The sequence below is a fragment of the Aotus nancymaae genome, unplaced genomic scaffold (genome assembly GCF_030222135.1).
Source record: "Aotus nancymaae isolate 86718 unplaced genomic scaffold, 86718_ANA_hifiasm-v0.15.2.pri h1tg000058l, whole genome shotgun sequence".
Lineage (NCBI taxonomy): Eukaryota > Metazoa > Chordata > Mammalia > Primates > Aotidae > Aotus > Aotus nancymaae.
This window is the reverse complement of record NW_026988472.1, coordinates 26715807-26731740: the sequence shown is the minus strand read 5'-3', so window position 1 is coordinate 26731740 and position 15934 is coordinate 26715807. Positions and strand designations below refer to the sequence as shown.

The 15934-nt window shown below is 34.5% G+C and overlaps 1 protein-coding gene across 12 annotated transcripts in view; it reads right to left on the bottom strand.

Moving 5' to 3' along the window:
- Positions 1 to 15934, bottom strand: part of DMD (dystrophin) — a 2277745-nt gene that overhangs the window by 1205215 nt on the left and 1056596 nt on the right. For all 12 annotated transcript variants that reach the window (XM_064364425.1, XM_064364424.1, XM_064364427.1 and 9 more), the window contains one exon: positions 14396 to 14590. In XM_064364425.1, the coding sequence (XP_064220495.1) occupies positions 14396 to 14590 (195 nt within the window). The remainder of the gene's footprint in view (positions 1 to 14395; positions 14591 to 15934) is intronic.

Here is a 15934-nt window from a genome sequence, read left to right as displayed (position 1 = left end):
AGCAAAAATGTCTATAAGTGTCTTTGCTCCTATATTTCATACCTAGAAATAAGCTCACATACACCTTCACAAGTATACAACTCTTTCCAAGTTAAGATTTTAAACAATATGTCTGCTGTGGGATGTACATACAAACATTAATTGGCTAATTTTTCCTCTGTTAAAAAGTTTGTCCTCAGTAATAAAATTTTACAAGAGAAGTTGCCAGTGTTCTCTTAGTCAAAAAGTTTCAATTAGAAAAGTCTTCAAATGAAATGATCAAATTTCAAATACATAAAAGCATAAGTTAAAATGTAAGATAATATGAAATCAATTGTCTTAGTGCATTTTCCCCTAAAAACGGCTTCAGTATTTCAATGATATTCTGGTTTGAAATATATTGAACTTTATTTTTTAGAAGAAATGATAAAATTGCTTTCTAATGATTTCTCAGTTTTCATTTCTTTGAAGAACGTTAGCAGACAGCTGGAAACACCTATAATATGCATTTTTTTTGAGATTGAGTTTTGCTCCTGTTGCCCAGGCTAGAGTGTAATGGTGTGATCTCGGTTCACTGCAACCTCTGCCTCCAGGGTTCAAGCTATTTTCCTTTCTCAGCCTCCCAAGTATCTGGGCTTACAGGCTCCCATCACCACGCCTGGCTAATTTTTGTATTTTTAGTAGAGAAAGGGTTTCACCACGTTGAACTCCTGACCTCAGGCGATCCGCCTACCTCGGCCTTCCAACGTGCTGGGATTCCAGGTGTGAGCCACCTCGCCTGGTCTATAATTCACATTTTTAACCATATTCATTTCCTGAAGGAAATTCCTATTTTTTCATTTAGTAATAGATTCCTCATTGCATCTTTTCCCTTCTTGGCAGGATTCAGTACTGTTAGGCACAGCTTTCATCACACAGCCCTAGCCTCTTTAGTTTTAACTAGTAATGCTATTTTCTAGGTTTCTCTCTCTGTCTGAGAGCTACATCTCTGTATTCATTCATTAACTCAAGAAATATTTGTTGAAAACCTACCACGAGACAGTCATATGTTATATCTTGGGGATATAGTCATGATCCAGAAAGAAAAAGTTTTGCTCTCTGGAATCTCACCTTCTATAGGAGAAGAAAGTAAACAAATAGGAAAATGATTAAACTATATGCTCAGTTAGATAGTGGTTAAGTGCTGAGGAGCAAAATTAAAACAGGGAAGGAGGAAATGAAGGATAAAGTGGGGGGTTCAGGATTTTAGGTAGGAGGGGTCCGGGAAGACCTTACTAAGAAGGTGGTTTTTGAAGATCTGAAGGAAATGCAGGAGTTAGGCATTTAAAGAAAAATCATGAGAATAACATTCCAGGTAGTTAAAGCAAGTACAAGGGCCCTGACACTGGAATGTGTCTGGAGGAGTGGTCAAGGAACATGGAGGAAGTGATTAAGGCTGGAGCGTATTAGCCAGCGACTACCAGAGAGAATGAAGTGGGTAACCCATGGAAGGTCTTGTGAAGATAATAAGGACTTCCCTGTTTACATTGAGGGAGACGGGGAGCCTTGGGGGTTTTGAACAGAAGCGGGAAATATAATCTGACTTTTTTCATTTAAATAGGTAATCTCTGGCTAGTATGTTGAGAATAGACTCTACGTGGGACAAGGGAAGGAGGGGGAAACTTGTTAAGAGACCATTGCAATCATTCATGCTGGAGATGATGGTGGTTCGGATCAGAGTGGAGGCAGGGTTGAATTCTGGATACACTGTAAAGGCAGAGTCCTTAGGATTTGGTAGCCAATTACACGTGTGTTGGTAGGGAGAGGATTCAGGGATAACATGAAGAATTTTGGCACAGACAAGTGGAATAATGGAGCTGTCATTAACTATAATATGGAAAATTGCAGGAGAATAAGGTTAGGGTATAAGATTTTGTTGTGCTAAATTTAAGATGTTTATCATACTTCTAAGTGAATATGTACGATGAGTATATAGGTCATGGTTCAGGAGAGAAATCTTGACTAGAGATATAAGTCATTGGGGGTAAATTTTAATCTCTTCCACACTTGCTCAGAAAATACTGGCATTTTCCAATATTCCCTTTTGAGACCTCTTTTCTTCCTAACTCAACCCTGTAGACAATCTTAGTCATTTCCATCACTTAAATAAAACTTTGACACAAAGGAATTTTACTTGGGGGAGGTGGAAAAGGGGATAAGTAAAATGTCAAGATGGGAGCATAGATTCACTGCTGTTGGGGCCCAAAAGAGAAGGCACCCAGCAAGAGGAGGGAGTTAGCCATCTAATAGTTGATTCTGCTTAAGGCTACATCAAGGTGTTTTTGGGATAACAGAAATAGAAGGAGCTAGAAGAAAGTCCAGGGAAAGAATTTAAGTCTATAGATTGGTAGACACTCAGCAGAGACTCTTGGTTCTGTTGCCATGGTGGGATTATATACACCTTCCAGAAAACCTTTCCTCAACCAATCAGAGTATTTATTTAACTAGCCAGATAGAAATATATATCTGGAAATCCAGTCCACAACATTTTGCACTAACAGAGAAAAAATGGGTGATCTAGGATGTTGGACATCTCCTGAGTGAACTTTAATAGTGAGAGTCCTGGCACAGTTGCCTGAATTAAGGGTATGGTTTCTAAATTGGTCCAGCTATGTTGAACACAAATATGTCCTTAATTATTTTTTATCTCTTTAATTTTTCTATTGTATCCAATTTATCCTGACATTTTAAGGATTATCCCTGACCAAAATCCATCCATGATAACATATAGTTTTTTGGACAGTTTCAAGCCCATCTACTAGGCATTCAAGTCTCCAGAAAAAAAAAAGAAAAAACTGGATTCAGTTTTTATCCAACTTGATTTCCTAGTGCTTTGCCAGCAAAGACACTTTGAAGGACAATCAAAGTGAATAACAAAGTGAAGGATAATCTCTTTGTTATTCCTCAGACACATCCTCCTGATACAATTTTTTTACCCTTACTAACATCATATCTTTAACTTTGAAAATATTTTCTGCATCAAGAAACTGTACAGGAAAGTGCTTAAGAGCAGAAACTCTGGAGCTTGAACATCCAGAGTGGGACTTCAACTATGGTATTTTAAAACTATCGCACCTGAGCAAGTCACTTAACTGCTCAGGACTTCCGTTTCTCTGAGTATGGGTATAATAATAGAGCCTTTCTCATAGGGTTGTTATGATGGCCATAAAAGTTACTATATGTAAAGTGATTATAATGTGTCCTGGCACATAAATAATAACTGTTAGCTATTAGATTCAAGATTAGTCCAGATTCCAATTATACTCACTCCTTAACCTAAGGATTCCTCCTCTAAAAAATTCTTCCCAGTTTTTGCTTTTTGCACTGCTGTTTTCTTTTCATGATTTCAATTACACTCATGTCTTATACTATATATTTTTGCTTGGATTATGTCCTTAATGTCTTTATTACTTTCTAACTTGTATGTGTAACTATAATATGTATATTCAATAATGCTATAAATTGGAGTACAAGGATTATTTCTTAATATTTCTTTCTTGTCTTTTAGAGTGTTAAGCATAGCACCTGGGGCCTTAATAAATATCTGTTGACTTGAAGTAAAAAGTTGAGGTGAACTTGCTTACGAAAATCCAGTTTGAATTGAATCATTGACCCTCTAAGATTTGTTACTCTGTTCAACCATTGTAGATAGGTATTCAGGCCTGGTCAGATGTGAGCTATTCACATCTGTTTATTCTAATGTGCATTTCCTGGCTGAGTGTCCTCATGGTTTCCTCACAGCACATTAGATCAAACAAAAAAGTCCTTTATTCAGAATTATGTCTGCCCATGTCTCCAGATGCCACAGAGCATCAACAAGAACAAAAAGAGAAACAAAAACACTTGCACTTTACTGATCTAAGTATTCCTCATACAAAATGATTCTAGTGCAGCAGCGCTAAGTAAATTGAAAACAATTTTACCAGTCCTTTTATGATATGTACATTTTGTTTTAAGTTGTACACATCGTCTATATCATTTTACAGAAAATCCAGATAGAAAAATCGGTTCACACACATGGCAAAAGAGATATATGTGTGGATGCAAGTACTTTTCTCTTAGTTAAAAATATATGGCACTCTATGATTCCAAATTTCTTAGAGTCAGGATATGCTTTTAGTGTTGTGTGACTCAGCAGAGGAGAGGCAGGTAGGTTTTATGGAGAAAAATTCCAAGACAATGCAACAATCCAAGAAAACCTCAAAAACTGATTATCACTCATGAATGGATAATGCTTTTAAAAATTATTTTCATGTTATACTTTTTAATTCTATTTAAATATGCAATCAATAGCATCTTATTATTTTGACAAATAAATGAAAATTTAGTATGTATGATTAAGCAAGTTTATAGGTAGCTACCATACATGATAAAATATAATCAAACCTGCAAAAATTAATACTGATGACAGTAAACTATTTTGGTAAAATAGGAAACATATTTGGCAATATTATGCCTATTTTATATATAACGAATTCTATTAATGACAGGGAAATGTGCTTCCCATCAGAGTGTTTTACACAGGGGATAGAAAAGCAAAATCACTCTTTCATACAATTGTTCTGTACCCAAATGCGTAAATCTAAAAAACATAGTAAAGAAACAAACAAAAAACATGATATGGGAGCAGGAAGCTAAAACTCTACTCAATTTTTTTTTTTTAACCTTTTTGGAAGCTCCATAGATTTCTTTATTGAGGACACCCTTTAACCTGTTGCCTATGGTTTGGCAAATGACATTTGGGAATTGGTGTCTATTAATCATACATGATTTACAACACAAAGTTCTTATTTTTTTCCCTCAGAATGTTTAATAATATATATTAATATTCAGAAATAAGCAGATTTGGGTACAAGTCATTGTATTATATTAAACTATATGATACTGCCAATATTGAAACATTTTGAAAGACATGATGACAATTCGTAAGGTTCAGTGGAATAGTATTACAATTTTAATATGGTCATGGTTACAAATTTAAGCAGGCAAAAATAAATACAAACCAGCTTTTTTAAATGGCAAAGACAACAAAAAAAAATCAACAAAAGCAAATGTCAAGACTCCGAAGAAAAGAAGAGGGAAAACCAAACAAACAAACAAACAACCTACTGATTAAATCAATCTTTGCTTAGAGTTTCAATACTTTTCAGTAGTTTTTGCCATGGTTCTAAACTCACAATTAGAGCACGGGGTTTTGAGTTACTGAAATAGAAATAGAAAAAACAAATCAACACATTTTATTAAAAAAACAAAAAACAAAAACCCAAAATAAAACAATTAAAAAACAAACTAGAAAACAGCATCCTCTTCTTGGTAAAAGTTATGCTACACAGAATCTTGCAATAATTTAGAGTTGCATTACTGTACCTCGATAAATATAAAATAAAGTGTGTTATTTGTTTTATACCTTAAATAAATAGAAGAATAAAAAAAATTACCCCTGAATAAGTAACAACTAGCCTTGGAAATATGGACGGTCCCCGTATTATAATGGTTCTACTTGATGATTTTTCAACTTTAGGATGCTGTGAAAGTGATACACATTCAGTGGAAACCATACTTCAGTATAGTATTCAATAAATTGAATGAGATATTCAACACTTTATTATAAAATAGGCTTTGTGTTCCATTACTTTGTTAACACAGATTAACCTACGGTTCAGAGCAGGTTTAAAGTAGGCTAGGCTAAACCATGATATTTGGTAGATTAAGTATATTGAATGCATTTCCGCATATAAAATTCTCAATTTACAATGGGTTTATCTGGATATAACCCCATCATAAGTCAAGGAGCACCTGTACAATAAAAGAATATGATTGAAACTTCAGGGCAGGCATGGTGGCTCATGCCTGTAGTCCCAGCACTTTGGGAGGCCAAAGTGGGTCAATCATAAGGTCAGGAGTCCAAGACATCAAGACCAGCCTGGCCAACATGGTGAAATCCCGTCTCTACTAAAAATACAAAAATCAGCCAGGTGTGGTGAAGGGTGCCTGTCATCCCAGCTACTTGAGAGGCTGAGGCAGGAGAATCACCTGAACCCTGGAGGTGGAGGTTGCAGTAAGCCCAGATCATGGCACTGCACTCTAGCCTGAGCTACAGGGCCAGACTCCATCTCAAAAAAAAAAAAAAAAAATTTATAAGATCCTCTAACAGAAGATTTGGTCAAAAGCAAACATTTTTTAACTTCCATGTATTCTCTTCTTTTAAAGTTTTTTTTTTTTTTTTTTTTTTTTTTTTTTGAGATGGAGTTTCGTTCTTGTTACCCAGGCTGGAGTGCAATGGCGCGATCTCGGCTCACCGCAACCTCCGCCTCCTGGGTTCAGGCAATTCTCCTGCCTCAGCCTCCTGAGTAGCTGGGATTACAGGCACGCACCACCATGCCCAGTTAATTTTTGTGTTTTTAGTAGAGACGGGGTTTCACCATGTTGACCAGGATGGTCTCGATCTCTTGACCTCATGATCCACCTGCCTCGGCCTCCCAAAGTGCTGGGATTACAGGCGTGAGCCATCGCGCCTGGCCTTAAAGTTTTTTTTTTTTTAAACCTTAGAATATTTGCCAAATCTGGAAATAACTTTATGTATATTTTATATGGTTATTAACATTTTATTTAAATTCTTAACATATAAATATGTGATTTTATAATGTTTAACATATTCTTTTTTAATATATATATTTTATTGGATTTTAGGTTTTGGGGTACATGTGAAGAACATGCAAGATTGTTGCATAGGTACATACATGGCACTGTGGTTTGCTGCCTTCCTTCCCACCATCTATATCTGGCATTTCTCCCCATGTTATCCCTCCCCAAATCCCTACTCCCCACTGTCCCTCTCCTGGTTCCCCCGCACAGACCCCAGTGTGTGATGCTCCCCTCCCTGTGTCCATCTGTTCTCATTGTTCAACACCCGCCTATGAGTGAGAACATGTGGTGTTTGCTTTTCTGTTCTTGTGTCAGTTTAACATATTCTTTAAGGTAATTTGTTTTTAGGACACTTTACATGGAAATGTATAATGTTTTTATAATTTGGCATGTTTGATGAAGCAATATGCATTTTACAAATCTTGAAATTTATATAATTATTCATTTTGACAGAAATTTTCATATAGTCCTACATTATTTCACTCTATCTTTACAATAGTACAGTTGAGTAGGCAGGGGCAATTATTATCATTAATCTAATTTCAATGTTAAAAAACAGGTCTAAAAATTTTATGTTACCTGCCCAAGGGCACAACTATCAACAATCAGGTTCAATCTCTCCATCTAAGTTTTTAGGTTCCAATACAGTGCTTTGCTACACTCTCTAGCCTACTGCATGTCATAACCATATAATGAAAGCTCAATGATTAGGAAAAACGTTAATAATATTTTAGTTATATGTGGGTTCCCTGTCCAAGATTTTCATAAATGACTGCTTTAGATTCAGTATGTGCAAACTTAGAATAATTTTTTCTTGCCTATATATGTATAGATTTGTAGAATTCACATGTCTAGAAGATTTAACTCAGTAAGTTAGGATATATTAAAATAAGCAAATTTGGTTTTTCTCTTTTAGTATTAGCACTGATTAACATTGCCTTGCCTTCTGTCACAGAGTCCACACCTACATGTATCAGACCATCACTAATTCAACAGATGTACATTGAGTACCTATTAAGTGCTACATGATGTTCTAGGAGTTGTAGATACAGTGGTGGAAAAAAAAAAAAAAAACAGCCAACAAGACACTATTTTTTCTTCCTTGGGGTTGTGTGTATGTATCACCTTCTTGAAAAATGTAGCACTGCAGTTAAATGGGTTATACATATACTTAAATGCATGTGTACATGTTCATAGACTTATAAAACCCTAGGCGCTATTGTTGTCCTATTTTGGGAAGGTGAAAATAACAGCTTTAAGCAGTTTTAGGTATCATAAATGCCTTGAGACACTTTGTAACTTGGTTAACAGAGGAGCACATAACTTTCATTTCTAAGAAAAAGGATTAGAAAAACCCATTAGTAGTTGTTGTGACAGCAGCCGTTGGGGAATAGATCTATCTTAAAACTGAAAAAGAAATAAGAGAACCAAAGACTCAAACTCCAGTTCATTTTCACTCTCTGGAATTTGTCTTTATCTGACAGATAAAGGCAACACCCTATATAAATCTAATTCTTACACTCTTTACATCCCATCCAGCTACCAGACACTATATTAATGACATATCGAATTGGGAACCGTGTTCAATCAAAAGGCATTAAAGTACTTATTAACTAGGTTTTACTGAGATTCTAAAAAAATTTAAAAAGTTATTTCTAGTGACTCTGTGGTAAGTTGACTTTTTAATTTTTTATTCCTGGTTTATTGTCCCTTGTGAGAAAACACTTTCTAAACACAACTATGTAATTGGGTCAAATTGTTTTTCATATGATGATGCATTGTCTTTGCATAAATAATGAATCAGTAATTATGCATCACAGATAAAAAATGACATTATAATTGGTCAAAGCACAGTTTCAATCATTTGTGAATAGAAGGAAAACCTCCCCACAACTTAATTGCAACTTCAAAATTTCTACCAGCCTCATGATTTGTAAATTTTAATATGGAAATATCTGCTGTCTAGAATTTACACAACAGGGATTATGAAAATAGGCTTGCTGGGAGAATGGAAGGAGTAGGAGTGAATTCTTAGAGCACATTTTAGCAGAGCTGGAAGTTAATTGCAGCATAATAGTGAAGATAAGACAACTGCTAGGCTTGATAAAATAATGGTAGGGAAAAAAGAATGAATAATTTCCCACAAAAGAGAGATTGGAATAAAATATAAAATAAAACTGTACCAAAGCACATACAAATATGAGTTGGGCATGACTAAAATGCAGTAAATATCTATAATGTCTTCTCTATAATACAAAGTTTTTCATATAATACAAGTGAAAAATAATGTACTATAAAAATAATTTAACCATGATTTAAATTACAGTTAATAAATATTTGAAAATACACGAATGTATATATAGCATTACAGTTAATAGATTAATATTTGAAAAGTAATACACAAATGTATATATGGCAAATCAATCAAATAAATCCCAAGTCCTATATGCTGTTGCAGAAGCAAATTATGTTTATAACTGAATGTGTTGAAAAACTCAATTTTTCTAAGAGAAACTACTAACTGATTACATTATTGAAAATGTTTACATACAGTCCAAAAGATGAGTTTCTACAAATCACAATATTTGAAAAATCATATTTTTCATGCATTAAACTGTTCTATTAAAAAATTTAAGAATTCCAAAACATTTGCAAGCAAATTTTGCTTTGAAATTTTATATGATCCATGATTAGAGTAATTGTGATATTCTTTTATTGCAGTATTATTAAATTGGTGAAAATTCAACCCTTTATCTAGTATGCCCCTGAATTACAATAAACGATCATTCTTTTATTTATTTATTTTTTTCAGATATTTTGTTTGGATTTGTACATACGGTGCCTCTTGCTATTATCTAATTCTCCGAATACCAAAATAGAAAAGCTGTCACTTTGCTCATGGCATAATTTTGCCTTCATTTAAGTAACTGGTATTATTAAATTTGTGATTAAGTGCTATGGAACAGATTCTAGAGGGGAAAGATCTTAACCAGTGCATTAAAAATATCTGTTGCCAGTACTTTCATCCCTACTTCAAGGCAAGACTGAAGTATGGAAGACAAAAATATGAGAAGAAGTTGTACATCTCTCAAGGGATCTTCTGCTAATGTTTAGGACACTGAAATTCTAACTAAACCCCACATCTGCTGAGAATGGGTTTATATACATACATGCTTAAGTTTCTGTGTGAGTACAGATACAAATCTATCTCTAATTTGAAAATATTTCCAGACTCTGACATTCTCTCATTACCACCCGAGTCCAAGTCACCAGCATCTATCTTCTTCAACTCTCGTTGCTTCTGTTATTGTTCCCCTGCAGTTCTACTCTCAACCCAGAAGCCAGTGTGATTCTTTTAAACATGATTGCGATCATGCCACTCAACTGCTCAAAAACTTACAATTGCTCTCATCTCATTTAGAATCTTCTTTACAATTGCTCCAAAGGCCCTCCACAATCTGGACACTCAAACTCCCATAACCTTGTCCTTCTACCCTTCTGCTGGCTTGTTTTGCTTCAGCCACTTTGATTAAGATAGGCTCAGTCCGACATTTGGGCCTTTATTCTATTTCCGCTACTCAGACTGAATGGCTGACTCCCTTACCTTCTTCCAGTCTTTGCTCAAACGTCATTTCTACCCTATTTGAATTTGTAGTCCCACCACTTTCCATTACACCTATATCTACCCCTTTAGTGGTCCTATATTCCCTTAACAGATTCTGTGTTTTTTTTCCATAGTATGTATCACCGAGCAATACACAATATTTACTTATTATCATTTTATTTGTTTGCTTGCTTCTATTCTGTCTTCCAATGTTATAATAAAAGCTCTATGACGGCAAAGATTTATCAGTCTTTTTGACCGTTTAATAAGCACTTAGAATAGTGTGTGGTACATATTAAGAGCTTAATAAATATTTCTGAAATGAATGAATCCACATTCCTTAGATTTACTTGTCCTAACAATTTATTTTATTTCTCAACAGCAATGCAAAAAACCTGAACGAGTTAAAGGTGACTTGAACAACTTTGCTTCACACCATCTGTGGCTCATAAGCTCATTACTAGCTTCCCCTTGTGCTGTTAAGTTGAACAAGGGTTGTCTTTATTTCTTGACCCTATTTAAAAACTAGATTAGGATCATGTCTCCTACCTGTAAACTTTCTTCATATGGCCACATTTTTCACTATCCTCTTGATTACTCAAAGTACAGCACATTTTATTCACTCCAAACAAACCATCTGCACCATAATTGGCTTTGATGAGACGATTAAAATGATGTGTGCCTAACATTTTTCTTTCCTTCCATTTATTTCCTTCTTCTTTCTTTTTCTCATTATTTTCTTATTTCTTTTCTTCTTTTCTCCCTCCCCTCATTCCTCACTCTCTTTCTTCCCTACTTCTTCCCTTCCTTCCTCCTCCCTTCAGTGGTTAGAAACTCCAGGACAATGTTGAATATTGAAGGTATATGGGCACATATCCTTTTCTTGTTCATGATCTTAGGGTGAAAACATTCAGCTATTCACCATAAAGGTTATTAGCTGTAAGGTGATTCTCAATAATCGCAAAAGTTAAAGCCTAGCTGCCATTCTTATTATAAGCTATGTTCTTATTTTTGTACTAAAAAATTCACATTTATGGATACAAAGGCCTAATTGAATAGCCAAGGATCTCTTCAGTGAGGGAGCAGCAGAATCACTTGAAGAATTCCACACCAAAGGCATGAATTATTATTTCTAAGAATTTTTCTAGGTAAATGCTAACTAGACAGTAAATATGTCATTATTTATTTCAAAATTGTCCTAGATAGAGTTCCCCTATAAGCAGATTCTAAGACAAGGGATATATTTGGGAATGATCCAAGGAAGCACTGATAAAAGATTATGTAAAGTAGGACAGGGAGCAAAGAAAAATATCCTATGAGGCAGGTTTTTACTGTGTGCGATGGGGTCATAAGCCTGGAACAGAATTTAGGGTCACAGCATAAATCATCCTTCAGAGTTACCCCAACTGAAGAATGAGTGAGTAGTGGTGTTTATCTACTAAAAGCAATTTGTCATTGGTTGAGGTTTTCTGGGGAACATGGAGGATGCAGAGCTTTAACTACCTGACACTCATGGGTTTTGGTTACTAGAGAGAGTCCTAAGGCAAATAGTCAAAGACACTTGGAGTTGGCAGCTGCTAGTCAGAGTGCAAGGCATGCTGAGTCAGGAAATGATACGGGTGACGTCCCAAGAGTATTTTATACTCCAATAAAATTGATGCTTTCAGTAAAATTAGGTACATGGACAAATTATGATAAATCCTTTCAGTTAAGCCTTTTAGTGGATAATTTCTCCTTTTAGGATAAGCTTTCAAATTTTTAACTCTCTCAAGAGAAAACCTTTTGGTAACTTGAAACTTATGATGCTAAGAAACTCTAGGTTCATGCTTTCATATGAAATACTTTAAAGCAGGATTTGATAGTTTAACACAGTAATTACATTTAGGAAAATTTTATCATGAAAATGATTTTTTTCTTAAAATAAATGCAATGCTGTCCTAAACTTTCAAAAATTTTAATTCTTTCAAAATTATGTAATCTTGTTTGTTATGAGTATTATTAACTTTGTACATATAAATAATCACAATCAATTGGTTAACTGCTAATATTGGCTCTGAAATCAGAAAGAAAATATTACTTATGTGTACGTTTCTCATTCCTCTCTAGCACTGCTTAAGCTTGTGTTTTTGCTATTAAATGTAGATTTCCATATATAAGTTGGTGTTTATCTGCATAGTCTCTGTCAACATGATTAGGTAGCTTTCCAATTCAACACATCTACTGAAACCATAAGTGCTATTTTAGTTGTATTTTGTTTAGAAAGCAATTATTTTAACTTACTATGTATTATCTATGTTATACTGCACTTTTAAAAAATATGTATTTTAAAGCCCAGCAATATCTACTATAGTTCTGTAATTTGATTCATGTAAATTTGTCAGGAATAAAATCAACCACAATTTAATTTTAAACCTTCCCAACCAGCAGCTGTACAATTTATGCACTGCTTTTCTATTTTTACTACTGGATAATGACAATGATGAATGCCTTTAACAGGAAATACATATTCATTGATGAAAAGACTGAGCTCAGAACTATCCCCCTTCAAAAAGTCAATGAAGGTAGGAAGCCCATTCACCTGCTGGAGGAGATTTGTTGGGAGAGAGAAGGAATCATGCCCACAACTGCATCTTATGGGGATTCAACCATCCAGCTAAATTAAATCTGCAATAATACTTATAAACCACAATAATCAATACTATTATGATTGCTGTCAGCTATAATATCAAATATATCAGGATAAACAAATGATTGACTATCAGTGTAGCCAAGGGTTTATCATTCTGAGTATGCCCGGTTAGCAAGTATGGAGACAGAGTTATTTAATGGGCAATTTAATAAGATCAGGGTCACTGCCCTCCTGAACCAAATGTCCATGAACCTGGGAAGGAATGAATATTAGCTCATTAGCAATAATTTACATGTTGAATGACAATGATGAACTTGCAAACTATGCTGCCATGAGAACTTAGTTAATAGAAATAATGACAGGAATTCTGGCATGTCACCTTTATCAAGTGATTAGATTTCTTTTCTTCATTGTACCAATAAATGATTTGACTTTTACTTCAAAGAGAATAAGAAAAGATACCATATGACATGGATAGAATAGTTCCAGAGATCTGTGGAGCTCTTATTTTACTGTGTAATTGTATAGCTTATTTCATATAATGTAAGATATTAAAGTCAAGTCACTGAAGATGCCGCAACACCGATTTCCAAAACAAACAAATAGCTTTATCTATTTGTACATTTATACAGGCAAATGTGTGATATAGAATGAGCTCCTAAGAACTCATTTGAGTATAAAATACTTTAGCTAATATGTGCTGCTGATAGCAAACTCATCTTTCACCTATAATCGAATGCTGTTCGCATTGGAAAATACCAAGCTCTGGGTATACTATTTCATTTTGAGTGTAAAATGTATGATCACGAAAATTATCTGGAGACACATTATTATGTACATTTTTTTGATCCTACATTCATTTATCTTCAAACACTGCCTTCTAAAATTCGTAGCCTTTTTCCTTATCATGATTTGTCTTACTTCAGAATTCAGCAACTTGCTGTTAGTGATTTGAAAACAGCTGGATGTTGTTGGTAGCCTTTAGCTGGCAGTTATAAAAAATATTTTATTGATTTCTATTCAATTTCATTCCATATACTGTGGCACAGTTATTGAAATTAATTTGAAATTGAATATGTACATGTGAAAAATGTAAAACAAAAATAATGTACATTAGATATAAATGAAAAATCTAATTTCCCTTTTAGGAAAATGAAAGGAAATTAGTCTATTGTCTAGGAATAAACTATTCCTCCATCAAAGTTTATTTTCTGGTGGTTCCTTTCTGTCCCTACTGCATGTAAAAATGATTATTTTTGTGAATTTCTTCATTTTAGGATGTCTTTCAACACTAAATATTGTAAGATACATCTTCTCACTTATGTCTCTCTTTCTACCCCAGATTTCTAAAGCTAACCACACTATAAAGTATTTTTAAGAATTCCAAGTGTAAGTCAAAATGCTGTCATGATGTATACAATTTAAGTTAATTGTTCTGGTACTATGAATGATCAATATGATCATCTTGTAAAATCTAAATGAAAGTGCTTTGCTCTTACCTTCAGAGACTCCTCTTGTTTAAAGAGATCTTCAAAGTCCTTAGCACAGAGGTCAGAAGAATTGAGAAGTTGTTCCACTTCTGATAGGGCTTGTGAGACATGAGTGATCTCAGTCAGATATGTAGAAGGCACATAAGAAATTTCCAAAGGCATGTCTTCAGTCATCACCATCATCGTTTCTTCATGGACAGTGTGCTGGTATAGATATACAAAAGAACAATTCTTTTAGCTTTCTAACAGTGAAAACTCCTCTACTGAGTTTGCATAGGTTTCAACTCAATCTACAAACTGGGCTGAAACTGGATTCAAAAACTCATAATGATAATTCTAGTAAAAAGGTTATTTGTTGATTATATACCTACTTCTTCCAAAAAGCATTAGAAACATTTCATAATAAGCGATACATACATATCAGCACCATGACTATAACACGAAGGAACATGAGGTCATAAGGAGGGTAGTTTTATCCTGAGAAAAAGATGATTTTTGCAACTGGCATTTAAAATTCTAGTTTTTCTGGAAATATAGGTATGAGATTGGGTGAGTGGGGTTCATATCTGTCTTATTCGTAACGAAGGCTACTTTCCTATACATTTTCCCCATGATATTCATTGAGATACAACAGATATAAAGTAGTGAGGCTGGCATGTAACTTTGTATTAAGCCCTCTTCTCCTCCCAATTCTAGACATTGGCTCCTGTTTTTGTTGGTAGTGTCTTCCTAAGTTAAGCTGCTAATTAAAGTGCCATATGAGCAGAAGTGACTGTGGAATTCATATTTTAAAAAGAACTCCAGAATGTCCTGAGACATAAGGGACCTCTAACCTCTTCTCTTGCATCTACACTTTTCTAACTGGGATCCAAGAGCTAGATATGATGAGAATTTCTAGCTCCAGAGTCCTTTTGGAGTTTCTCAGTAATGCCTCTTTCCCTATTTCTCATAAGAGCAAAAAATAATACTATTTGGCATACAAATTCAGAAAGATGGATGACCTCTGCTCTCTTCTGTCTACACTATAGGCAGCAAAATTCTTGTAATTGAAATTATTCTCCCAGTAACTTTGTCTAGAATTGACTAACTGCCACCTGCCTGTTGATGAGGTCACCTGAGGGTTTCAGTGGTAGGGTCTCTGGGGACGTTCAGATGAAAAGCATGCTAACAGAGCCATTTATTACTGCACAGCCTTTTATGACAAGACCATACTCATTTTTGCAGTAATGTAATAAATTGGACTTTGGGGATCCTAGACTGAGCCCCACACAAAGATGAGTAAAATTTGTAAGCTGGTCTGTGTATGTTTCTTTTTAACTTACCTGACTTAGGACTTTTATACTCAATTCTTACATGATATAAAAAATGAAATTCTAATTTAGATGTCTCATCTACTTCTAATATAGCAAACTCATAGAATTGCACAAAGTAGTTTTTAAATAATTATGCCTTTTACAACATTTGTTTTATTGTGCATATCTTGACCAAACCCATAGCACACGTTCCTTCATGATCAATGGAATGATAATGTACATATATTTCTCATTT